We start from the raw sequence: 26,467 nt of genomic DNA on the forward strand, positions 1-26,467 counted from the left end.
CGAGGACAAGGAACTCTATCTTATGATGAAAGTCATCGTAAGTGTAAAAAACATCATAGTGTAAAATTGTCGGAAATTTCAGAAAACTGTCAGGAAGTAGAAAAAGTCACTATCCCTGCCACCACTCAAAGATAACCACTACAACGTTTTCATGAATCCCTTAGTCTCTTTTCTATGTACATTTAGCATAATTGAGATACTATTATACATAAATGCTATACTATTATTAACTAGTATTAAAATAGGCAACTTATCATGTTTCTGCTTTGTTACTCTAATGGCTGCAAAATATTTCAACATATAGAATATACATAGATGTACCACAACTTTTGTTGACTCAGTCTTAAAATTCTCCCAAAGTTTGCTATTGAAAATGATCATGGAGGGTGATGGGCAAGGGGAAGGAGAGCATTAGGCCAAATACCTAAAGCATGAGGGGCTTAAAACCTAGATGATAGGTTGATGGGTGCAGCAAACCACCATGGCACATGCATATCTATGTAACAAACCTGCACGTTCTGCACATGTATCCCAGAACTTAAAGTAAAATTTAAAAAAAATAAAAATAAAAATAAAAATAAAAAAACCAACGAAAATTATCAAGAAAGGAGTGGATTACTAGGACCGTAAAGAGATACTAGGAGAAGAGATCCCCATGCTGATGGAAATGTTTTGTCTCTTGTTTGTGGTGGCTGAACAAATCTATACATATGATGCAGTTTAGATTTTTTCTATACATATCTTTGTTATAGATTTGTTCCATGCATATATATATGCAGTATATATGAAAGATCCCAGGAGGTGGGAGGAGGAAGCATCATGTGTACAGATTTGTTCTATACATATATATGTAGTATTTATCATCTATACACATGATGCCAAGAAACACGCATGTATGCAAAACCAGGGAAATGTGAGTGAGGTCCATGGACTATACCAATGCCAACTTCCTGACCTAGATATTTACTATTAGTGTTGTAAGATTCTCCCACTGGAAAGACTGGGTGAGGAGTACAGGAGATCTCTGTATTATTTCACAACTTCCTATGAATCTCTAACTATTTCAAACGGAAAAAAAAAAAAGTAATAATTAAAAAACTTGATATGAACAATTCCTAATACTCCTTATCAAGTCACATTCCACAAAGACTAGTAGCAAATCATTTTTGCACAAAATAAGCATTGTTTACATTTTACAAAATGCAGAATATAAAGGGATGAACTCCGTACCTTTGGGTTAAGCTTCGTAAGGTCATATCTCTTTTCTGAAAGGTTTAACACCTACAAAGGAGAGAAAAAATGCCTTGTATAAAATAGATTTTAATATTTTAAAAATGTAATACTTTAATTTTTATTTAATTTTAATACTTCAATTTTTTAAAAAAATACCTAAAATCTTCACACTCAAGAATCAGGAGGAAAAAAAGGTTTTAGACAAATCCTTGACGTCAGAGATGAAAGGAGAAAACACACTGCATTTTTACATGATGTTTCCCTTCCAGGTACCGAGGATCAGAAAAGATTGAAAAGTATAGACGTGTGTGATCACAGAATAAAAAACAAATAAAATAAATAAGATAAGGATGGCATACAGAACCCTTACACATAAAGTCTATATTCTACTTCGTTAACTAGTATTAAACCAGGCAATCTACCATGTTACTATTGTTTTTTATTCTCATGGCTACAAAATATCCCAACATACAGGATATATATATACACACACACATATGTATAAAATATATAATATAAAATATATATACACATATATCTATAAAATAACTTCCATGGTCTTGCTCCTGGCAACACAAACTGACCCAATAGAGGGGTAGCACATGGTGGGGAAGGCCGTCCCTCCTCTATGGCCTGGTGGCCCCAGGCCTGGAAAGGGCCAAGTTCATGCCCAGCCAAGAGCCACAGCCTAAGTTCACTGAAAAATCACAGCCATTTGTGGAAACTTGCTAAATACTCAAGTAGAACAAAATGAAAAATAATAATAATAATAATAATAATAATGTACCAGCAGCAAGGAGCCTTAAAAATTAACTAAACGTCCCTCTCACTTCGGAGTCAGAGATGTGAGGAAAGTGGAGGGTGGGGTCTTGTTCAGGTCACCCAGCAAGCCCTGTTTATGACAAGGTGGGGCGCTGCTTTGAGACCCACAGTTCGTTTCTAACCCTGCACAAGAAAGGGATCCCTGCCATAGCCATTTTGCACAGGGAGCTCTAGCCCTGATAAGGCCCCACAGACAGGTGCTAGCCAGGACTTCAGGCCCTCTGCATGGTCTCTTTGGGGAAGGTGGACTGGGGAAAAGGGGAAGGATGGCCAGAGAGGGGAGTCGGGATGCACTGACCAGCCCGGGAGTGGCTTCCAAAGGAAGGAGCTGTGGTCCTGCAGAGCACACCACCTCCGTGATGGAGGAAGCCCTGGGGAGGAGAGGGCCCCTGGTAAGAGGCACCACCATCTGACGGGACTTGGCCATCACTTCCTATCCACCGCCAGGTCACAGACAAGATGGGATTCAAGGGGAGAAAGAGGCAGGAGACTGAGTGAATCAAGGATTGGGGAGGGGTCAGGACACAGGAAGCACCTGGGCCAGGGCTGCTCTGGCATCAGACGGAGGCCACATCCTACTCTGCCACTTGGGTCCACCTCTCCCAGCCACTGGTGCCCTAGTCACTGGAGCAGAACTACAAGGGAGACAATGACCGTCCTGTAGGCTTGCCGGGCAGATTAGCTTTACCACAGATAAGGAGGCCTCCTTACTAGAGATAAGAAGGCAAGTAGAGAAAGGACTCCAGGGAGCTGTCATTCAATCCCATTAGTGACCATTGACAGCAGAAGGAAGTCAGCCTCCAATTGGGCTAGCAACCATGGGAACAGAAAACAAGGGGCCAATCAGAGGGTGAGAGATGGTGAGAGACTGTTCTGCATTATTCCTCAGATGTGGGCTCCACCATCAACTTGACACGTGTGTTTTGAAAATCAAGCTGTCTCCTTGTCTCCAGGGCAGCCCCTGGTTTCTTGGGCGCCCACCCAATTTGTCTTCCTAATTTCTGGCTCAGGAGGAGAGTCACAAGTTTGTCTTTTGATACCAGGGATGCAGCATGGGAGTGCAGGGGTGGCTGGCCAGGGAAATGTCCCAAGGCATTGAGGAGCCAGCCTGACTGATGAGTGCGGGACAAGGCAACAGCCATCCCTGCGTTCAGCAGTCGTGTGTCCCTGAAAGCTACCTACAGAGACACATAAGGCTCCTCCCCAGGCGCGGCAGCAGAGAGACAGAGGACGAGGCCATGAACTGCTGTGTAAGCCCAGGCCCTTGAGCTTCTCCCTCATGTGTAAACCAGTGTTCTGTGGGTGCCCGTCCCCACACAGTGCCTGCTGCAGAGCCTGCCCAAAGGCTCCTGGAGCCGCCCACCACTCACCAGGTAGTTGTCCCCATGCTTGGACTTGAGCATGCGTGTGACCTCCTGAAGGTTGTGCAGGTAGGACTCCTCGGAGCAGCCAGCAGGGAAGGACACGGCGATGATGCGCTCCGTGATGTAGGTGAGGTCCAGCCCATGGCCCCCCTCCATGATGGGGCTCAGGATGACAGGCCTGTGAGACAGTAGTGGGCAGGTCAGAAACAGGGTAAGGAGGTGACAGACATTCATCCTCCAGGAAAAAGGTGAGGACGACGGACACTCATCCCCCGGGTGTTCACACCAGCGCCTGGGCGGCTGGCTACGGGAATTTACAGTGTGCACAGCCTCTGCGCTGTGTTCCCATAACAGTGGGTGGTGTGGGGAGGGGCACAAGATCGAATTTTCCTAGCAGGGCATAACTGGGTACTGCAAGCTGCAGGCGGGGAATGCACAGAGAGAAAGCAACTCAGAGCAGTGATACATGGGCTCAGATGCAAAAGCACGAAGGCGGGAAGGACTTTTTGTGGTTTCACTGGGAGCAGGAACAGAGTCCCAGGCGGGACTCCTGGAGAGGGAGCCTCAACCCCACTCCGAGGTGTCAAGGTCAGCACGAGGGAGCACCGGGAGGGGGCCAGGAGGAAGCAGGGATGGTGCAAGCAGAAGCCAAACATCAGCAAGCAGCTCCTCGTGTCTGTATGCAGTATCCTGGGGCAGGTGCGGCCAAGGATGAGGCTGGTGAGGTGGCCAGCTATGGTCGTGGGGGACCCTGCAGGCCCAAGAAGGAGGCAAGACCTCATGTGGAGAAGGGACGAGCTGGGGAGGAATTCAGCAGCTACGTAATCAAAGCGGCCTTTCATCTACTGAGCAGCAGCTCAGCAGACTCCTATCAGACAGCTAAGAGCTCCATGTGGCCCCGCTGGGACCCCACCCAGCTAACCACAGACCAGGTGGATGCAGGGTAGAACGTGAGGCTGGCCACCGAACCAGGTGCCCAAGTGGCCAGGGCAGACCCTCAAGTGTGAGATGAAGACTGTGGAGGAGGGAAGAGGGAAAAGGGCAGAAATGGTCATGTCATGGCCAGCAGGCTGAGGACTTGGGCAGGACTGGCAGTGTGGGAGCCAGGCACCCAATGTGACTGGAGACAAAGGCCTCCCACAGACCAGAGCTTCTCCACCAGCCCTGTGGGCCCCAGGGAGACCTGAGCCCCTGCCCGGGAGGGCTCCTAACATTAGGGCTGAGGGTGGTATCCAGGAGGAGGTGAAAAAGGATCCAGGGAGAGGGGACAGGGTTGAACCCAATCAGTGCCCACATGAGGTGAAGCCAGAGGCACGGGCGCACAGGACGTGTGCTTGAGTCCCCCCAAAGCGCTGGCACCAGCTCTGGGGTTTTCATTTTTACTACTCCTATGTGTTTCTCTCTTTTTTAAAATTTTGGAAAAATTCAAAACCATATAAGATGGTTTTGCAAACCTCCATGTACCCATCACCTAACTTCAAAATCACCAACACACAGCTAACCTTTGTCCATCAATACCCCCAGCAATCTCCTCCACTACTTTGATTGCTTTAAAGCAATCCCAGATATTATGTAATTTCATTTATAAATCTCACAGTATTGATTTCTAACAGATAAGGGCACTTTTTGAACAATGCCATTATCACACCTCAAAAAGAAATAATACCATCAAACACCCAATACCATACATTTATTTTTATTTTTTTCAAGACAGAGTCTCGCTCTGTCGCCAGGCTGGAGTGCAGTGACACAATCTCAGCTTACTGCAATCTCTGCCTCCTGGGTTAAAGCAATTCTCCTGCCTCAGCCTCCCGAGTAGCTGGAATTACAGGGGCACACCACCACACCAAGCTAATTTTTGTATTTTCAGTAGACGGGGTTTCACTACATTGGCCAGGATGGTCTCAATCTCCTGACCTTGTGGTCTGCCCGCCTCAGCCTCCCAAAGTGCTGGGATTACGAGCGTGAGCCACCCCCGCCCCGGCCCGTACATTTATTTTTTAAGGTTGATTTGTTCAAACCAGCATCCAAACAATTCCCAAGGATTTTGTTTTCTCCACCTTATTTATCAGACATGGATTTAATTTCAATTCAAATGTTTTTGAACACTGTTAGAACAGAAATAAAGCGCCTCCTGCGGTCACGAGGATCCACAGTGAGTGCCCCTCCAGAAGATGCTGGCTCAGGGCCCCCATCATCTGCTCTAAAGAGGCTCTTGCCAGCACATCCTGGAATCTCCCCCAAAAGTGACACTTCCACAATTAGGCCTCAGCAGTGCAATTATTTATTCAAAGACAACCACAGGTGTTTCTACCAGCTGGGCTTCTGACCCTGACATAGCATTTAGAAAATGAATAGAAAGCCTGGCCTGTATCACCTTTGATTGGCAATGCTTACAACCAAAACAGAAATTATGATTTCTACAGAATAAAATGATGCCATGCCCAAGTGTCCTCTGTGGAGAGCTGATCTATGGCCAGAGACACAGGAATGCATGAGCCACACAGACACTCACCCCAGAGGTTTATCACAGCACAGAGAACTGGACAGCGTGGAACTCCCTGGAGCCTGCAAATAACAAAACAAGGATCATTTTGAAGTTTCCTTTCTCGCCAGTCTACATGGCACAGACACCACTGAGAGGGAACAATGACAGCTGTCCCACAGTTTAATCATCAACAGCAAGTCAATCGTAACTACTGGCCCACCTTATCACCTCGGAAGGGTCTACACCATGGTGAGCTGCAGCACACAACACGGTGTAGACGCAATGCCACTAACCAGCATCAGGATGGGCTTCCACAGAAGCCAGCGAGGCCACCCTCCAGTCAAGGCAAGGTAAGGCATCTCTCAGCCTGCAAACAGTGCCCTGCCCTCCAATACGGGAGGTGCCTGATGACACCAGCGCCATGACTATCATGGCTGCTATTATTTACTTGAAAGAATCAATTAATGAGTGACTTTCAGGAATTCTCAGTCATACTCTTTTTTAAAGAGCCTATTCAACAGGGATAAAAGACTCGGGTTATAATTACTTTATAGTTCCATAACCCTTCCTTGTGTGTAAGCGTTATTATATACTACGATGACAGAGATTTACGATTTCGGGAAAAATGCCCAGCAACTGTCTGAGTAAGAAGGCTCTCCAATATTTCAGAAGTGAGGAAATTGGGGCTCAAAGAGGGAAGCGATCTCGTCAGATGGCAGAGGTGGGTGGGGAAACCAAGACACCCTCTACAGGGCTCCCTCGAAGGTTCTTTCTGCCCCAACCAGGTAATGCGGCACACAGGAGCCCAGAGACCCCCGAGTTGGGGGGACACAGACCCTCCGGCACTCCTCCTGCTCCCCGATCAACGTGGGCCCACAGACACCACCATCAGAGGCATCAACACCCCCAATTACACCTGGGATCCCACTCAGGCAGGTGCAGCTCACCTGGACTCCTTTGGCAAGAAATGAACAGAAAACAAATTCTATGGATATTTCGGAGACCAACAATACAGATGTTTTCCTGAAATCATACCAGTGCAAAGCCTAGCGCCAATCCCAAAATCACAGAGATCATCATCTCAGCCTCCCAAAACAGGGGCAGGATCTAGGGGCGTGCTTTTTAGTTCTACACCAAGGTACCGGCGAGCTCGGCCCTGGGTCCACCTCCTCTTTGTTTTTCCTGGGCAAGCCCCTTGGCCACTCCGCTTATTTGTTTCCTGCCTTTTGAAGTGAGAATAGTAACAGACAGTGCCACTCTCACAGAGCTGTCCAGGGATTCACTGAGGGAATTCTGTCAATGGCTCGGAACCCAGCCGGGCACTGGATGGCCACCGCCCATGCTGGACAGACCTGGTCAAGTGAAGTCCCGTGGTCTCCAGACCCCACCCACCCCTGACTTCTGAGCTGCACCGCCTGCTCATCCCCTGTGCCTACAAAGCTGCAGGAGGCTCCAAACATGTTCCTATGATCTTCTCAAAGCCCTAACCTAAAGCCTTTCATAGCTCAGACTAGACAGCTACAAAACCGGAGACTATTCTTTTGCCTAGTAGAGCAGCAAAAATAAAAATTTTGAAAACATTTTTTAAAGTTTTGGTGAAATATAAATGGATGCAAGATTTCAGAGGACAACTTATCAGTGTGTATAAAAAGTACTTAGAATAAGGCCAGGCACAATGGCTTACACCTGTAATCCCAGCACTTTCGGAGGCCATGGCGGGCGGATCACTTGAGGCCAGGAGTTCAAGACCACCCTGGTCAACATGATGAAACCACATCTCTACTAAAAATATAAAAATTAGCCAACGTGGTGGCACGCATCTGCAAGTCCTAGCTACTTGGGAGGCTGAGGCACAGGAGTCACTTGAACCCGGGAGGTGGAGGTTGCAGGGAGCCAAGATCGTGCCACCACACTCCAGCCTAGGCAACAGAGCAAGACCCTGGCCCAAACAAATAAACAACAAACAAAAGTATTTAGAATACAATCCCAGAGGCAAACTGAATGCACTAAAATGAAGTCTCCGAAAAGGTAAGGAAATGATACATCAAAAACCCGTTTAGGTTAATTCATACAATCTGTACATGTAAGACACAAATTCAAGCAGCACAGATGCAATCCTAATAGAACCAATCCCATCATGGGGAAACTCAGCTTAACCAGGGTTCCATCTACTTCAAAAAAGTATTTAATAAGCCAACATCTCACGGGAGAACAGCAAGGAGTTTGACCGACCATGGTCCTGGGTTTTACATGAACCCACCAGGATCTGACTATATGTGTCCCACATCTTGACTCCCATCGCAATGCCATGCTAGAGTACACTGGCCCAGTTCCTACAAGTGGGCTGCCACTTCAGACCCTATGTCATTCATTTTACCATGAAACACTAGCAGGCAACTTAACATATAAACAGCATTATGATAACTCATTGGCAAAACTATTTAACTCTCATATTGCACATCATTCCAAGATGACAACCACACAAATATGTAACTGCTCACTGCTGGCACCAACGTGATGGGGTAGGAGTGTCACCGTCCCTCAGGTGGGGCCCTGACAGCAGGAGGGAAGGAGACAGGGGTCCCGGAAGGCATGAGGACTCTGCCGTCCCTGACGGAACCCAGGGCCCATTTTCTCAGCTGCAGAGTGAGAAGGGCAGGTCGGACAGAGCCACAGGATCTTCTCAATCCAATCATCTCTGAATCCAATTCAGCATTATACGCCTTGATACAGTAACTCCAATGTTCAAACCCCGAAACCATACAAATTGCAACCACTGCCAAAAAAACAAACCAAAAAAAAACCCTTTTAAATCAATAGTTACATAATTTCTAAGGTCAAGGCCAATGGAGGAAACTGTAATCTGTGCTGTCACCACAGGGAGGCCCCAGCACCTGAGATGGTGAAAAGTCAGAAAGTGTTGAATTGCACAAAGTTGCTTACATCAAGTGTTCGGAAACACAGGGTTCCTGTAAAAGGCCCCAGCATCACCCAGAGACACTCCTTCCTTAACCTCTGCATTGGGAAGTGGGGCAGGAAGGAGGAACTCAGCCCGCCCCCAACATACCCAATTTACTATGTAAGTCTACATCCACTTAAGATCAAAGCGAGACCCAGCATATCTCAGGGCCACCCTCCAAGAACATAGAGAGCTCAACACCCACTCACATCCCCAGCCCCAGACCCGCATCTGTCCCCCTCATGCCTCCAGTCCAGATGTGCAAAGCCAGGCCTGGCCACCTCCAAGGTATGTGGTGCTTAGCAGCTTCCATAGCACAACCCTGAAAAGCATTGCATGGAGCCCAGCAGAAACCCCAGTAAGTAGGTATCACCATCCCCATGTTAAACGTTATAGGTTGGTAACATAGGGATGGTGATGAGGAAACGAGGATTTGGTGGGCAGATGTGTTGGAATCCCACAGTTAAGCTGCAGTAGCACCTTCTGACGCCAAAAGTGTGCACTTCTTCCATCTCCTGGCTTTCGGGTGGTCCACGCCTTCTCCTGCATAGACTGCCCCTGAATCACATGAACGTCAATGAGGATAAAAGACTCTTGCTTGGGGGAGCTGTTCTTGCCCTGTGCCAAAAAGGAGAGAGAAGCTATGGCCCTTCCATCACTTCCAAGTCAGCGTCTGAGATCTGATGTGCACTAAAATCCCCCTGAATCATGCAGGGGTTAAATCTGGAACTAAGCAGAGGACATGCCTATGACAGGTCCCCCTGACACACTGGGCTAGAACCCCCTCAGCTGCCTTGGCTTGGACTAAAATGAGAACCAAGCCCCATACTGAACTGGAACTGCTGCCAAGAGATTCCGAAATATTGTGCTTGTCAACAGGAGACTCAGGGATACGATGTCCCTACGAGTCTTTATCTGAAAGTAAAGAATATACCTACACTCGGGTTGCACAAATCTAAACCCTGCGTGTGCACCATAATGCATTTCATGACTGAAGGATGACTGAGAAGCTAACTTGCTCTAGGTTTATTAAACCTGGCTCTTGAGGAACCGGAAATCCTAACCTCATACGAGGTTTAGAAAACTCTCTCTACTTGTAGGCACCAGTCCTGCCAATCTGTGTTGCACACTCACTCTCTCTAGGTGTTTTGAAAAGAGAACTGCCCGCCCACGTCCTCAGAAGCCTTCCTGTGCTTTCCCTGTGGACCCATCGCCAATGGCGATCGAATCTAAACCCTTCGTGATTAGAGTTCCCATGAGATAGAAACACAAGTTGCTTCTTTTGTTCTCTTGTTTTCCAGGGTGAAAAAACCCAGGCAGCAAAGCCTCCCACCCAGCCTCTGCCCAGCCCATGCCTCCCTCACCTGTGCCCCTGTTGGCATGCACTTATCACAGCCTTCAACACCCAAATAAGAGAAAGGGAAAAGGGAGGCCCAGGTAGAATCTGTGGTTAAGGTTAAACCTACAAAAGGTAAGCCTGCAAAGACTGCCCTGTTCCAGGCTGCTTTTTTTTTTTTTTTTTTTTTTTGAGTCAAGCTCTCACTGTCGCCCAGGTTGGAGTGCAGTGGCGTGATCACAGATGACTGCAGCCTCTCAGTGACCTCTCAGGCTCAGATGATCCTCCCACCTCATCCTCCCAAGTAGCTGGGACTACATGCATGTGCCACCAAATACGGCTAATTTTTATTTTTATTTTTGTAGAGCTGGAGGTCTCACCATGTTGTCCAGGCTGGTCTGACGCTCAAGCAATCCACTGGCCTCGGTCTCACAGAGTGCTGGGATCACAGGCGTGTGCTTCTGTGCCCAGCCACACAGCTCTTTAGAAGGCGTTGCCTTCTACAGGTCCTGGAGCTCATCCTGGCCACATGACAAACTGCCCCCGTGGGCTCAATGAGGTCACGAACCTCCCTTTCTCTTCTGGTAAAATGACAGCTGTGGATCAAACACTTGGAGACCATCTCAGCCCTGGACTCCCTGAGTCAGTGAGTGAAAAGTAAGGCAAGGCATTCCTCCAATAAAGAATTAGATGCACTGCCTGGAGGGTCACTCTGGTACCAAATATGTTTGTTTGCTTGTTTGGAGATGGAGTCTTGCTCTGTTGCCCAGGACAGAGCACTTCCTAGTGTGTCACATGCAGTGGGTGAGAGCAGACTAAGCAGAAGGAAGGCAAAAACACCTCTTTTGGGAGAAAGTAGCCTAGCCTTATGGCAAAGCACATAGGCTCCACATCAGGCACTTTGGGTCCAAATTCAGGGTCCACAGTTTGGCACCTGCAGCCTTGGGAAAGGTCCTCCACTCGCCTTGGCCTCATCTTCCTCCTCTTTCTAGGACGGTGCACTCATGTCCTGACCTCACCTTAGAGTTAGCAATCCACGCATGGCACACTAGGGCAAACCTGCTTTTCACAGTGGCCCTATGGCACATGGTCCCACAGTGACCCTACAGCTCTCAGTCCCTCTGTGCCCTCCTGCAGGGCTCCATCCTACAGTGCGTTATCCTAGCACACCCTAGGCTTCACCCTAAAGACCCCACCCTAAAGCCTCATCCCATCCCACAGCGCCCCACCCCGCCACGTGCCATTTGCCAAGACCAGTGGACAGCTCTAGAACATGTGGTGATGCTCGCTCTAGTACCTCTATGAGAACCATGCTTTCCACTATGACCTGCGGCTTCTTGCTCAGGAGGGCAGGCCTGATCAGAAGGAAAACCTGAGCTTCAAAGAGTCTTTCTGCACATCTGGGAGAAGACCCAAGGAAAAGCCAAGCACATCCACCTAACGAAGGCAGAGAGGACAGCAGGAGGCCAGGGCTCTGGCAGAAGGAGGGGAGGCCATGGACCACTGGGACTGAAAGGGTCACTGGAGATTCCCCAAGGTCAATGCCAAAGCACATTTCCAGAGTAGCCATCCCTAGAGCTGCTCCATTGGCTGCCACATCAACACTACGGCCACCACCTGGGCAGGAGAAAGCACACCCACCAGAACAGCCAGCAGCCTCCTCTGCACTCACCCATGTGGGGCATGCAGAGGGGGAGCACAGAGAAGAGGGAAGAGTGAAGGACACAGGCCCCATTCCCTCTGCAACAAAACTTCCTGGAAGTCCATGACGTCCCAGGGAGACATGGGATCCTCCTTAGGTGGGGTGGGATCCTAGCTGGTTTGATGTTCTTCTCTCCACAGGTGAGGATCTGGGACCCCCCATCTGACAGGCCAGTTAATTTCTAGACAAGCTTGTAATCTAGACAAGAGCCCAGCTCTAGGTGGGAATTTGATTCTCTTTTTTTTTTTTTTTTTGAAACAGAGTCTCACTCTGCCACCCAGGCTGGAGTGGAGTGGCACGATTTCAGCTCACTGCAACCTCCGCCTCCTGGGTTCAAGCGATTCTCCTGCTTCAGTCTCCCAAGTAGCTAGGATTGTAAGTGCCCACCATCACACTTGGCTAATTTTTGTATTTTTAGTAGAGACGGGATTTCACCATGTTGGCCAGGCTGCTCTCAAACTCCTGACCCCAGGCGATCCGCCCACCTCGGCATCCAATGCTGGGATCACAGCCGTGAGCCACCGTGCCCAGCCAGAATTTGGTTCTTTTTTTAACCTATGTCCTTTGATGGCTTGTTTGAACAAATCAAAAGTTTCCAAAACCTGGATCGGGCGCGGTGGCTCACGCCTGTAATCCCAGCACTTTGGGAGGCCGAGGTGGGTGGATCAAGAGGTCAGGAGATTGATACCATGGTGAAACCCCGTCTCTACTAAAAACACAAAAAAATTAGCCTGGTGCGGTGGCAGTTGCCTGTAGTCCCAGCTACTCGGGAGGCTGAGGCAGGAGAATGGCGTGAACCCAGGAGGCGGAGCTTGCAGTGAGCCGAGATCACACCACTGCACTCCAGCCTGGGCAACAGAGCGAGACTCCATCTCAAAAAAAAAAAAAAAAGTGTCCAAAACCTCACAGTATAGTAATGAAATCTGGCATCAGGCAGACCTGGGTGTGAGTCCCACCACCTGCCAGCTTCAGAATCTTGGGCTAGGGCACTCATGAGCCTCATTGGGCCCATTTGTGGAAGGGGACAATACTGTCTCCCTTGTGAGGCTGTTCATAGAATAAAGACAAAAATGTCCAACGCCTGCCTAAGACTAACAAGCCTGCCTTGCTCACTGCAGACTGTCCCTGAGCCTTGCACTGTATGTTGCCGACGCGTCCAGTTAAACTGTACAGAATCTCCATTGCCCAGGGAGGTCAATGCTCAACATTCAATACTGTGTGCCTGGCATGGATGCGTATCCTGCAGGTGGAAGGCAGTCTGAAGAGTGAAGCTCAGCTGCAGCAAACCAAGACTATATCGTGCAATTAATGCTAGTGCGGCATTTCAAATGGAGCATCCTTCACTGACGTCCCATTGCCATGGGGTGAAAGGCAGATGCTCAGCCTGCTCCTCAGAGCCCTGGGTGAGCCAGTCCCTGCCTCCTCGTGTGCCTCCCTCACTCCCTGTCCCTACCTTACCCGCTCTGCTTCCTCTTGCCCCAGGGTCTCTGCACCTACCACACACAGATTAGAATGCTCCTCATTCATGTATCCCAGTTTTACCTGGTTAACTCCTGTGATTTCTCAAGCACTTGGCTCAGATGGCAACTTCCCAGCAAAGCAGAATCTGATCTCCCTACCCGACCTGAGTCGGGATGCCATTAGTATGTTCCTTTCCACTTTGGTCTCCTTTTTTTTTTTTATTTTGAGACAGGGTCTCACTCTGTTGCCCAGGCTGGAGTGCAGTGGGGTGATCTTGGCTCACTGCAACCTCCACCTCCCGGGTTCAAGTGATTCTCCTGCCTCAGCCTCTAGTAGCTGGGATTACAGGCGCCAGCCACCACACCCAGCTATTTTTAGTAGAGAGAGGGTTTCATCATGTTGGCCAGGCTGGTCTTGAACTCCTGACCTCAGGTGATCCGCCCGCCTCAGCCTCCCAAAGTGTTGGGATTACAGGTGTGAGCCACCACGCCCAGCCCTGGTCTACTTCACTGTGCTGACCACAGCCGCAAGAAAACAACTAACTGTGAATTCTTGTCTGAGCTCTACAGCCCCCTCCCATGTGGATCCAGCAGAAACGCTGGCAGTCCAGCTCCCAGAGCTATCTCTAGGCTCTCGGGCCGCACCCTGCACACAGCAGCCCCCAGCACAGCAGTCTGCAGAATGAAGAAAGGAAGAAATGAACCACTAACCCCAAAGTGGCTACGGAGTCATCTGGCCATCTGAAGAGGCATGAGGATGCTGTTGTTAGATTTTAGTAACAGACAGCTAGTTAGCTTTAGTTTTGGATTAACAAAAATAAATGTACCCATCGACTTTAACAGGCTTATCTAAAAGAAGAGTAGGATGAAAAGCAGTGACATCTGCTCCTTCCCAAGGCTATAACATGGAATAAATGGGGCCTATTTAGAAAGGCAGTGCCCACAGAATAGCAAAGTGGTTAAGTATCAGCTTGAGAGCTTGGTAAAGGCTAACAGAGTGGGTTAGATACACATGTCTATAAACTATGGATTTTTCTCACCTACTGAGCTGAACTCAGTATCCTGTGCCTACTCAAGTACTGAAAATGGTAATACACATTCTTTAAGTGCTTTCTCATGTAATTCTCCAAGACTACCCTTTAAGAAGCCGTCCCCTTAGCATCTCTGCCTCCCTAAGACCAAGACCCTGGAGCAGAGGTGACCATCCCTCTTCCCAGGGGGGCTCTGACCACTGGCAGAAAGCACGTCTCCACTCTCTGCCAGGCCTCTAGCTACAGTCCAGGCTGGCCAAAGAAGCAGTGACTAGCACTGACCCTTGCTCATGCTTAACCGGGGCCAATATGGGGGCAGGGCAGTGCCAGGATCCTTGAGCCAGGTTAGATTAAACATGGCACCCCGCTCCCTGCTTCCCCTTGTCCTCACTGGCTTTTGGTGAAGACGAAAGAAAAGAAGCCCTTGGCAGGGCATGGTGGCTCATACCTGTAATCCCAGCATTTTGGGAGGCCAAGGCAGGGGATCACGAGGTCAGGAGTTCAAGACGAGCCTGGCTAACATGGTGAAACCCCGTCTCTACCAAAAATACAAAAATTAGCCGGGTGTCGTGGCAGATGCCTATAATCCCAGCTACTTGGGAGACTGAGGCAGGAGGACTGTTTGAACCCGGGAGGCGGAGGTTGCAGTGAGCTGAGATCGTGCCACTGCACTCCAGCCTGAGACTTTGTCTAAAAAAAGAAAAAAGAAAAAGAAGCCCTTTTATGGATGTCATGTTAGGAATCCCAGCAAGACCTAAGCCTGCAGTGAGAATATCAGCTCCCCTGGGTGTCCCCAGGACCTGTGCACTGCTCCTAGCAGACTGATCAGCCCTGAAAACTAGCACTGTAAACAGCTCTGTAAAAAGAAACAAAAAGCCAGGCGCAGTGGCTCACGTCTGTAATCCCAGCACTTTGGGAGGTGGCGGCAGGTGGATCACTTGAGGCCAGGAGTTTGAGACCAACCTGACCAACATGGGGAAACCCTGTCTCTACTAAAAATAGAAAAAATTAGCCAGGCATGGTGGTGCGCACCTGTAGTCCCAGTTACTCGGGAGGCTGAGGCAGGAAAATCGCTCCAACCCGAGAGGTGGAGATTGCAGTGAGCTCAAATGGTGCCACTGCACTCCAGCCTGGGCAACAGAGTGAGACTCTGTCTCAAATAAATAAATCAAAAGAAACAAAAGCCATGGACAAATCCGCAAGGAAGCAGGACTACACAGGGCCTGGTGACGAGAGACACAGATCACAGCTGCCGGGCTATGTACGGGGTGGAGACAATTAAACAGGTTGGGGTGAGACACCACTGCGCATTCTGTTTTTGTTTCTCCAGGCAAATGGAGAAAAGCAACAACCTGAGCAACACTCAGTTGGCAAATTTCAAGGCATTTATTTGCTCATCCTTCATTGATTCCTCCACCACCCAGCACATACGAGTTGGGGGTTCAGCGCGCACTCTTTGGAATACTAATGCCTGGGTAGGCAGCCAGCTCCACTGCTCGAGTAAACCGTCTCATCTTGGGAATTTACTTGCCCTCTGTGTGACTCAGTTTCCTCATCTAGAAAAGGGAGACAGAAACAGCATTCTTGTAATGATTAAATAAGGAAACATATACATAGGGCTTAGAACAGTGCCTGGCCACTAATAAGTGCCAAGGAAATATTAGCTACTTATTCCATCATCTTATTTCTGTGTCAGGCCTGTGTGAGGCCCTGGAAATGCACTTTATCCACAAGTTATTGGGATCCCCCTTAGATCACAAAACTAGCTGTGACCACAATGCCCAGCTGACAGTAGGAGAAACAAGGCTCAGAGAGGGCAGGTGGTTTTCCCAAAGCCACACCGCTAATAAGACATTTTTTCCCTTCCAGAACAAGGATGCCAGAAACCAATTATCAGGATTGCCCAATTTGATTTTCTGCTTAATGTTTGTGAACATAAGCAGCAATCATTAGGAACTATCGGAGAAAATACACCCCATGGAGGCTGGGAAACTAAAATAAAGTCATCTTGTCATTTTGCCTTCATGTTCAACTATGAGAAACAACAGACTAAGATTATATCTCTATTTATTTGTAACTAAATAGTCAGAGGATCCTGCCTCCCTGGCCAGGAGCTCAGGCTGGTTTGGAACCATATGGAAAGAGGCAGCTCAGGAAGACTGGCAGCAGGGAGAGGGTAAGCAATGGTCAGGGAGGACACAGATGTGAGCATTTCCAAAGAAGTCAGAAGCTCCCCTTTGCTCTTCTCACAAATAAATTTCCCAAGAAGGGGCAGGTGGGGCGGACGCTCCTCAGGACAGAAGGTCCCACCGAACATCTACAGCATTGAGGTGAGAGGGGGAAAATGACTTGGAAATGCCCCTTCACTGCAAAGTAGCCAGCACCGGAGGCCACAGAGGAGGGCGGCCAGGGACAGACAAAGTGCCCAGTGCCAGCCTGGCTGAGAGGCGGCACATGGGGAGTTGGGAACTTACTTTGCTGGGCCTGGGCAGAGGCCACCAGCCAGGGCTGCTTTTCCCTTCCAGAAACAGCTCCTCCTACGTTTTGCTCCTTCCCCTGCTTTAGTCAAGCACACCCCTCTTCACGGTAATGTCTCGGCAGCTCTGGGCATATAGGAGGCAGCTGGAACAGCCCACCAGGTGGGAGAGCCTGGTAAGCATGAGAGTCCCCAGGACCACAGCCAGGAGCAGCAGGCAGGTGTGCCCGGTCCCACAGTGAGCACGCAGGCACGGAGCTCACAGGGCAATGTCTGCCTGGGGCTGAGGGCCAGCCTGCCAAGGGCCTGCAGGACAGGAACAACAGCGCTCGCGGGGAAAGCCCTCTGACCAGGAAGCTGTGTGGCTGTGCCTTCCTGGGAACCAGCCACTAAGGAGAACCGCCTCTAGGAGTTAGACATGGGGGGCACAAAAGTGGCTTCTCAAAAGTTCCCCCAGGGAAAACAAAACCTACTTTGAGTTGCTGGGAGGGTGGGTTACTCACCTCTGTATCCCAGATAACAGGTGCCTGATGCCCATTGACCTTCCTCCCTCCCTCTTTCCTTCCTCTCCCCCACCCCCATTCTCTCCTTTACCACTTCCTTCCTTAGTTCATTTTTGCTCCACTTCATTCCAAATAGAATTTGAGACGACTCATCGAATGAATTCAACATAATTAAATAAAGTTTTTAAAATAAAATCCAAACCAAGAAACAACACAAAAACAGGGTTAAAGACAGAGTGGCCGGGCCAGAGAGAAGGAAAGGTATGCAGTGAAACCTCAGTTATGGGAATGAGGCCCCAGACAGGTTCTGAGTTACAAAACGGGAGATGGAGGCTGGATACACGGCAGATCTTAGTGACACAGGGACTTCAAAGGCCCCCGGAACTGCCTGAGGTGGGTTTAATTCCTCACTTAGCACTCAGAGCTGAGAGGAAGGGTGGCCAGCCCCGGGCTACATCGTGTCCTCAGCTGTTAGATTCACCCAGGCAGCTGTTTAAACTGATCTCACTGATCTCATGACTACATGGTCAGTCACGTCCCTTTAACTGACAGGGAGATTTGTGTGTGCTTTTTTGTAACACCTTATGTGCACTTACATTCTTTTATATCAGCTATTTCATAATGAAAATATTTCTTCACATAGAAAAGTGGACCAAGGGAGGTGAGGTGGGGAGGGCCTTGCTGGGCCCCCAGCATAACTGTATCAGTGGGCAGGGTGTTCTGGGGGGCCCCGTTCCACTGGAAACCACGTGGTGTCTCCTTCCAGGCTGAACACAAAGTAGTGGGCCCAGTTTATAACTAGCCAGCGGTGTACTGCTCAGACCAGGCTCAGCTCCACAGGGCGGCCTGCGCTTCCTGCCACCTGCCCACCATTTGGCAGGGGCCGACACAGCAGTGATGGCAAGGGGTCAAAATAGGACCACCTGTCCCTTTACTGGCCACAGTCATCAGACCCGGAGACACTAAACAGGACTTTAACTCCTCTGAGCATTGGTTTCCAACTCTGTGAAACAAGTTGACAATACCACCAGCCTCCCAGGATCTCTGTGGGGCTAAGAAGATGCCGCAGGGCACCAAGACCAAGCCAGCAGCACTCATCATCAGCCCTCGGGGAGAGAGGAGGTTGCATGCTTGTTTCCAGTCCAATGCCCCGCATTTTACAATGGAGGAAAGGCCATGGGGAGAGGCTGCTCTGGGGGGCAACAGCTGGGCAGGGTGTGGCGCCCTGAGGACAGACCTGTTTATTCCTTACTTCATGGTGACAGAAAACAGGCCAAGCCCTAGAGAGCCAACTCTCCCAAAGCACCCCAATGGGAGTGTCCTCAACTGCAGGCAGCGGACAGCCAGGCAGAGCCAGGCAGGAGGCTCCCATCCGTAGGTGAGCAAGTCAGCAAGGGCGGCCTGGGAAGGAAATGCCTTCTCTAGAAGGTGACACATTGTTAATGAGCCCGTGTTAACAGTCATCTCAGGAGTCTGAAAGTGCTCTGCGGCAGGTGGGAGGGGTTATGTATGCTGAGTTCACTCTGAAGTGTGCCCTGCAGTGCTGCGTTCTGTCCTGTTAGATGTCCCACACAAACTCACACAGATCCCCCTGCAGAGAGCCTAGAGACCAGCCCCTCAGGGCACAGCACAGGCATTCCACAGACCGTCCCACCAAACCCCTAGCATACAGACACCTGGTCCTGTCCACGTGGGATGTCACGGGTGCTGAGGGGGGCAAGACCCACAGATGCTGGCCACCATGGGCCACAGAGATAGGTCCCTGGCCCTGCAACCAGCTGGTTCCATACCATAGCTCAATGTTTGCAAGGCTGAGGGAAGGGCCTAATTCACCCACCCCAGCCTGGCCCGCTCTGACGGGCAAAGGGGCTGCCCAGAGAATGCTGAGAGGATCACCCCAACTAAGGCCAGGACCATACCGGCCCCCAGAAGGGCACAGTAGGGCTTTTGCTTTAGAATGAAGAGCTAATGAATTGCACTGACACTAACAGAGCAGCCTTAACCTGGAGCTTAGCCTGCAATAATCAGATTCCCATGGATAACCCAAGAAAGAACAAGCAGAGAGGGCTCTGAGCAGCCCTGCTTCCCTTTCATATCCACGAATGCAAACAAGTATTTGCAGGAGGGCTAGCCCATTTCAGGCACTGCAGGGAGAACACAAGTGTGACAGAGGGGAAAGACCAGGACGGACTGAAAACTGAATGGATGAGAATCCTGTCCTGGAGGTGCCAGATAAGTACACATTTAAGACCCCACAAAGGAGAGAGAAGGCAGTGCCAGAGGTGGCAGTGATGGGCACCTGGGAGAAGAAGAGCTCATCTCCAGCTCTAGAAACCCCAGCCACTTTGTGGATCCATCGGGGCAGCTCTTGGGATAGGCCACAATGGCTGGAAAGCATCTGATACGAAGTGGACGCCTGTGGCAGAGGTGAGGTAGAAGAAGCAAATTCCTCCAGGGGACAGAATCTGGGCAGACAAATGGAGGCACACTGTGTGTGGTGGGTGGGGCAGCCAGGAGTGACACACGCCATGCTCACAGGATGCATGAGAAAGAGCCTCAAGCCAGGGCTCATGGATCCCAAATGCCAGGTGATGAATTCATGACTATGAAGGGTGTCCTTCAGAAGTTTCTGCATAGGGGAGTGACACAATCCCAATTGTTTTTAACAAGGTTTAGTGGTAGCAGCAGCAAGATTAATGTAAGGGGAACACTGGGCAGTGAACGAGATAGGTGGAAATGTCAGGCCCAAGAGCAGACAGCTGTTGACCTGGACCTCATCTGTTAGTGGCATCAGGAGTGGCTCCAGCAGGCTCCAGGAACCCAGGCTGCACTTCCCAGACATCAGGTTGGAGGTTGAAATCAGCAGTGGGGGAGTATTTATACCAAAGAAATCAGCAAACACTGATGACCGAGCTTTTACCTGGAAAGTCTCTGTTAAACATTCACCAGCATCCGCCCTGATATTCCTCCTCTAGAAGCCTCAGATTCCCCACCTGGAGAATGGGGGTGGAAATAGCACATAATGCAGAGTTCTGGGGAGATCAAGAAAGGCAAGCATGCAAAATGCTTAATACTGTGCCTGGAACACCTCACATGCTCAACACGTGCCAGCTTTTACTAGTATATTACATTATTACTATTGGTGCAGTCAACGGAGGCCAGAAGGGCATCCATTCAGGATGTGAGGAGAAGGAAGACAAAGCCAACAGAACCAGGTCCCCTGAAGATAAGGAAGTAAATGATGCTGAGTCAGCAACAGGGAATGTGCAAGGACCAGCACGTACACATCCAGGCCTGGCAAGCACACGTACAACAGACATTCACTGCCCAGCACCTGATGCTCACCTCAGCCAACCCCCTCCACATATGGAGCTCCAAGAGTGAGAACCAGCTGGATAACAACGGGTCCTGGTTCCTCAAGGATGCTTTCAGCTCTTCCTTCTTGGGTGTTTCTCAGTCCTTTAGAAGGTTATGAGTATCAGTGAATGACATTAACGAGACTGTCTTCCAAGGACTCCCATTGTGTAGGACAATTCAGTAGCCTAGTAACTTTCTCTCTCCCTACCTTACCCCTTTCTTTTAAGAAAATAATAACCTCACTTTCTTTATAAATGACTTTTAAAATATTCAATGTGGGCCCAATACTTCCCATATCATTCTCCCTGGAGGTGTGCTGGTGGAGAAGAAGAGAGGACAGGGGAGGGGAGGGGAGAGGCAACCACCTCGATGTATCCTCTGTCCGTTCCTATGGTGTAAATACTCCTGCCATGGTTCATTCTAAGCTAGCTGGGTAATTCCACTGAAGATGGAGTGGGGATGTGTGAGTGATCTTACGCAATTCCTCACTGAAATGTTCTCTATTTACAGGTGTGGAAATGATGTCCTTGATATCTAATTGACCTGTCCAAGGTCATCTGGTTAGTCAGCAAAAGCCACGTATGGCCAGAAACAGTGCTGTAGGCCAGGGCCCACAGCTCCTCCCCACTTCCACACACATGCCATGGATAGGCAACCTATCTCAGAGACAGGCCCTTCTCACTCCAAATCACGTCAACAGCCTCCAAGAGGCCACTCCTCCTCATCACTGTCCATTTCATCTTCCCACTTCCTCCACTAAATTAACTTCGTTACCACTTCTGAAACCCAAGCTATCAAAAACCCATCATCACCATGGTTTCCTGCCACTCAAGCACCTAGAATGCTCCCTATTTCTATGGAACTCCGAATCAGTCCCCTCCAACCACTACACACTATGGTGCCCTCCACCCATCCGCTACCACTCATCCTTTCTGCAGAGGCAGAGCGTATTACAGTTGAAGGACCATGGGAAAGGACTTGGAGGCAGGGAGCCCGGCTCAAATCCTAGCCCTGCCCTACAGACAGGGTACTCTGGGCAGTCAGTGAGCCCTGTCCCCTCAGTGTCCTCATCTGTAAAAAGAGGAACAATGACAGGGACCCAGCGCTGTCCTGAGGAGCACCCCGCACTTGCTCCTAGCAGCTCACAAGCAGAACCCTGAGCCTATCAGGAGACTCTGGGAAGAGGACATAGTCTGAGGCACCAAAAAAAAGGAAGTATGTCTGCTCAGGTCAATCCTAAAACCTATTGAGACAATGTGTCTCATTCCGAAATAATGTCAATATGCCACATACATGATGTTTACACTACACAGAAACATGAGCAATCTTACTCAATTTCTTACAGATGAGGAAAGAAACACGAGCAATCTTACTCAATTTCTTACAGATGAAGAAATAATGTCCTTGGTATCTAACAGACCTATCCAAGGTCATCTGGTTAGTCAGTTGAGGCCACATCTGCCCAGGATCAGTGCTCTAAGCCAGGGCCCACGGCTCCTCCCCACTCCCACACACACGCCAGTCACCTGGGGCTCTGCCAAAGGGCAGCCTCACCGGCTGAGCACAGGGCATCCACTTCCCTTTTCAACATGGGGACAGATGTGTCCTCTAACCTCTGAGGCTTCCATCTGGAAGTGCCTCATGAGTCAGTGGCTCGAGTTTAGAATGCCGTTACCTCCTGGATGCCCCAACCTTTTTTTCCCCTCATTTCTATCTCAGAGAGATTAGATGTCCTGTGCAAATTGGATCTGAAAATAATAAAATATAATATAAAACAAGATGAAATAAAATCAGTCTGCACTGGGATGAGCTGTGAAAAACGGGGCTGCTCAAGCCGTCTTTCGTGAGCAGAAGCCGACCACAGACAAAGGCTTCTGCATGAGGAATAAGCAGTCCCCCCAGCCCCTCCCGCAAGTGGGGGCTTGCAGCTCAGGAGTCAGACCCCAGGCACGCAGGCCCCAGGCCATCTGAGGAGCCTGTGTAGACCCCTGTGGCTGAAGATCAGGGCCTCACTGCCCTTGGGAAGCGAGCTCTGAGACCCAGCTTTTTAAATAACGAGTACTACTTACTTTCATTCTTACGATAAAAGTTACTCTGCTATAGAAAATTCAGAAAGTAGACATACACAAAAAGAAGCAGACAGAATCAGCCTCTCCCTCCCTCCCATACCCCAAGATAACCAACTTTAGCCAAACAGGAAGGACCCCTACTGAATTTCTTCCACCCATACTATATTTTCTTCTGCACTGCAATTTTTAATAGTGGCATGGTACCCAATTATCCAGATGGAACATAATCCCCCTTTAACGGCATGTTTTTTGGTCTCCAATTTTCCACTCTTATGAATGATGCTATGAGAAACATTCTATAGTTTAAAATGTGAACATCCTTAGTGGCTGCCTCGGGATAAACACCCAGAGAGAGATGCCACATGCTTTGGGGTTCACATCACTAGGACTTCCTCTAGAAAGTGCTGTGACTTCCAGGACCACAGGCATCATCCCAGAGAAGAGGAAACATACAAAACGTGAAACCCATTCCATCTTTTTCTATTTAAGCATATTTTATCTCCTTTCCAAAAAAGAAACTATCTTGTCAAAGGTAAAGGGACTTGAAGTGTCTGGATAGTTATGAAACCAATGTCCCAGAGAACAGAGCAGAGGGGAAAAGAGCACCTCCAACCATCTCTGTAAGCACCCTCATCCCCTCCCAGGTCAGTCTCAGGCACCAAGTGGACTATGCCACTAGAGTGTCCTAGAATGTAAATTCCCCCACAAGAGAACCACGGCAGGCCCCCACATCCCCACACAGGGCCCAGTGCCGGGTGCATCAGAGGTCCCCAGGACATAAATATTTATAAACTGAATGATTAATGAAAGAGGGGCAGGGCAGTGGAAGAGAGGATTCATCTGTTCCATAATCAAGACCATTACTTCAAGTTATGATTTATTACCCACCATATCTGGCAAAGGCAGCACTGTCCCCTTCCCCACTGGAGGCTGACAAAATGCCTGGTACCATCTGTTAGTGGCTGAAATGCATTCCCACAAACATCCATATGTTGAAGTCCTAGTGCTCAGGACCTCAGAGGGTGACAGTTTGGAAATAGTGTCTTTAAAGAAGTGATTAAGTTAAAATGACACCATTAGGGTGGCCCTAATCCAGTATGAGTGGTGTCTTTTTTTTTTTTTTTGAGACAGAGTCTCACTCTCTTGCCCAGGCTGGGGTGCAGTGGCCGGATCTTAGCTCACTGCAAGCTCCACCTCCCCGGTTTACACCATTCTCCTGCCTCAGCCTCCCGAGTAGCTGGGACTACAGGCGCCAGCCTCCTCACCCGGCTAGTTTTTTGTATTTTTTAGTAGAGACGGGGTTTCACTGTGTTAGCCAGGATGGTCTCCATCTCCTGACCTTGTGATCCACCTGTCTCAGCCTCCCAAAGTGCTGGGATTACAGGCTTGAGCCACCGCTCCCGGCCAAGTGGTATCTTTATAAGAAGGGGAGGATTAGGACACAGACACACACAGAGGGGCAGCCATGTGAGGACACAGGGAGAAAACAGCTGCCTACAAGCCAATGAGAAAGCCCTCAGGTGAATCCAACCCCGCAGACACCCTGATCTCAGCCTTCCAGCCTCCAGGACCAAGGGTGATAAGTGCCCATTGCTGCAGCCACCCAACGGTGGTGCTTTGTCTTGGCAGCCCAAGCTGACCAAGACACCATCTGAAAGCTCAGAGATGCCTGGTGGGTGTCTGGGCAATGTTACTGCCAGGAGCAACCTTCAGCTCCCAGGATGGGCAGGTGGCCTGGAGATGCTCACCTGCTGCCCAGCACTACCCTCACTTTACCCTCTCCCAGCAGGAAGCCAGGTTGACTGTGAACAGCAGCAGTAGAGCAAGGAGTGGCATAAGATGTGGGGCCGGAACGGCCCCTAGACACACATAAAAACATTGCCTCCTCCTACTGAATGTACATTAAATAAAAGGGAGGGACTGTGGGGAAAACAATCCAGTAAGTAAAACTGGTTAATGTAACCAGGAAGATTGGACAATTTGATGGGCATGCCAAAATACTGAAGGAGGAGGAACAGCAGGAGCATTGAGACACAAAATATCCAACTACTTTCAGCTCTTCCTCCACCTAGTAACTTCCAATGAAGCTGAAGGAGGATGTGCTCTAAACCAGAGAGGTTTTCTGTGCACCATGTAACTTAATATTACAGATCTATAGATACCGCCATGAGAAAATAAGTTTATTGAGTAATTAACTTCAAATTTTATTTTCCAACTGTTTGTATGTGTCCAGCCTCACTGAAAACACTGGAGTTGAAAAAAAAAAAAAATGGGAAAGAGCATATTCCCGCCTTTGGGAAGCTTACAGACAGATGAGGGGACATGGGTGGGCGTAAACATAAGACAGTGAGCCCTGCATTAAGTGCTGTATGTCGAGAAATGAGTGTACTGGAAGCTGAACCAGACTGAGCAAAGCCACATTCGCGTGTGAGTCTCTTCTGCTTACTGGTTGGAATGAAATTGCATCTTGCCCTCCAAGAACCACATAAATGAGGTCACTCCAAAACCACCTCTATAGGCTTTCCACCAACCATGGATCTGCTGTCTCCCTGTTTGTTCCGTGAGACAATACGGAATGCATGCCATGAGCCAGCTGGCTGGGCTCCACAAAGGAGCACTGGAGAATTGGCTCTTCCTGCTCCCACTGAGGGGCTCAGTCAGCCAAGACTCTAGCAGTGCAAAAGTAGGAACTAGATGAAGACTGAAGGGGCCCAAGGGCCTTCCTCACCACCCCGTCCAGGAACATCATTATTACTACTGAGGAGCCGGGCACTGCATCCCCACCGCATGCCTGGAGCCAGCAGGCTGGGCTCTGCAGTCCCGCACTGTGTAGAACCTTCTGTCAAAAGCTGGCCAAATGACCACTGTGTCTGCTCCCAACCCTCCAAATGCCGGTTGTACCAGTTATTATAATTGCAGAGTTTAATAAAATACTGCAGAAATCAATGAAATGTGAGCAAAAAAAGGATTTGTTACTGCTGTGAACACTGAGGTTTTTAAGAGCCTTGCACGAGGCAGTCGGTAAAACTCATTAAGTTTCTGTAAGGCAGCTGGGGCAGAGTCCAGAGGATTTCTATGCTCTGATTATTCCTAAGTATCTTTAAGCTTTCTTACACTATGAGGAACCCCAAATGAGAAATTTCAATGGCTCATTGTAGATGTACATTACGTAAAAACAGGACAGGGAACCCCAAACCCCGGAGAGAACTCAAAGACAGGATGGGATGGTACGTCAAAGACAGGTGGCCACTTTTAGCTGTTTTCAGACACAATGGAATGCTAAAGTGAAAGGTTCAGAATTCTGCAAGTTAACTGATATTTCAGTTCAATAATCACTTATAAATTCTGATCCTTTTAAATGACAGGTTCTGCCTGGATGTGGAGCCAAATGCGTAGTGACATGCAAGCAGCAATCACCCTCCTTGTTGCCACTGCATTAATACCAGTAACGATCACTGTCACAGCAAGTCATTTCACATCCGCTCTATTCCTGACATAATGCAACATGATTTGCTTGTACTCTCTCTCCATCCTTATAGCAGCCTGCTGAGCAAGGAACCCTTATCATCCGCACTTTGTCACTTCATCTAGTGCAAACCCAGGACCGGGCTTGGCCACCTGAGCCCATTTGCAGTGAGGGGAGTGCTAGGACACAGGCCAGGTCTGT

The 26,467-nt window shown here is 49.2% G+C and overlaps 1 protein-coding gene across 14 annotated transcripts in view; it reads right to left on the reverse strand.

Moving 5' to 3' along the window:
- The window catches only part of TNS3 (tensin 3), a 310,203-nt gene that overhangs the window by 161,025 nt on the left and 122,711 nt on the right, over nt 1–26,467 (reverse strand). For 13 of the 14 annotated variants that reach the window (XM_030932723.1, XM_030932719.1, XM_010374408.2 and 10 more), the window contains 3 exons: nt 5,935–5,987; nt 3,426–3,597; nt 1,231–1,281 (listed from right to left, as the gene is read on the reverse strand). In XM_030932723.1, the coding sequence (XP_030788583.1) occupies nt 1,231–1,281; nt 3,426–3,575 (201 nt within the window). In that variant the 5' untranslated portion in view covers nt 3,576–3,597; nt 5,935–5,987. Of the gene's footprint in view, nt 1–1,230; nt 1,282–3,425; nt 3,598–5,934; nt 5,988–16,869; nt 17,139–26,467 lie in introns of those variants that run through there. The other variant, XM_010374406.2, reaches the window with a different exon arrangement.

Source organism: Rhinopithecus roxellana, chromosome 6 (assembly GCF_007565055.1).
Source record: "Rhinopithecus roxellana isolate Shanxi Qingling chromosome 6, ASM756505v1, whole genome shotgun sequence".
Taxonomy (NCBI): Eukaryota; Metazoa; Chordata; class Mammalia; order Primates; family Cercopithecidae; genus Rhinopithecus; species Rhinopithecus roxellana.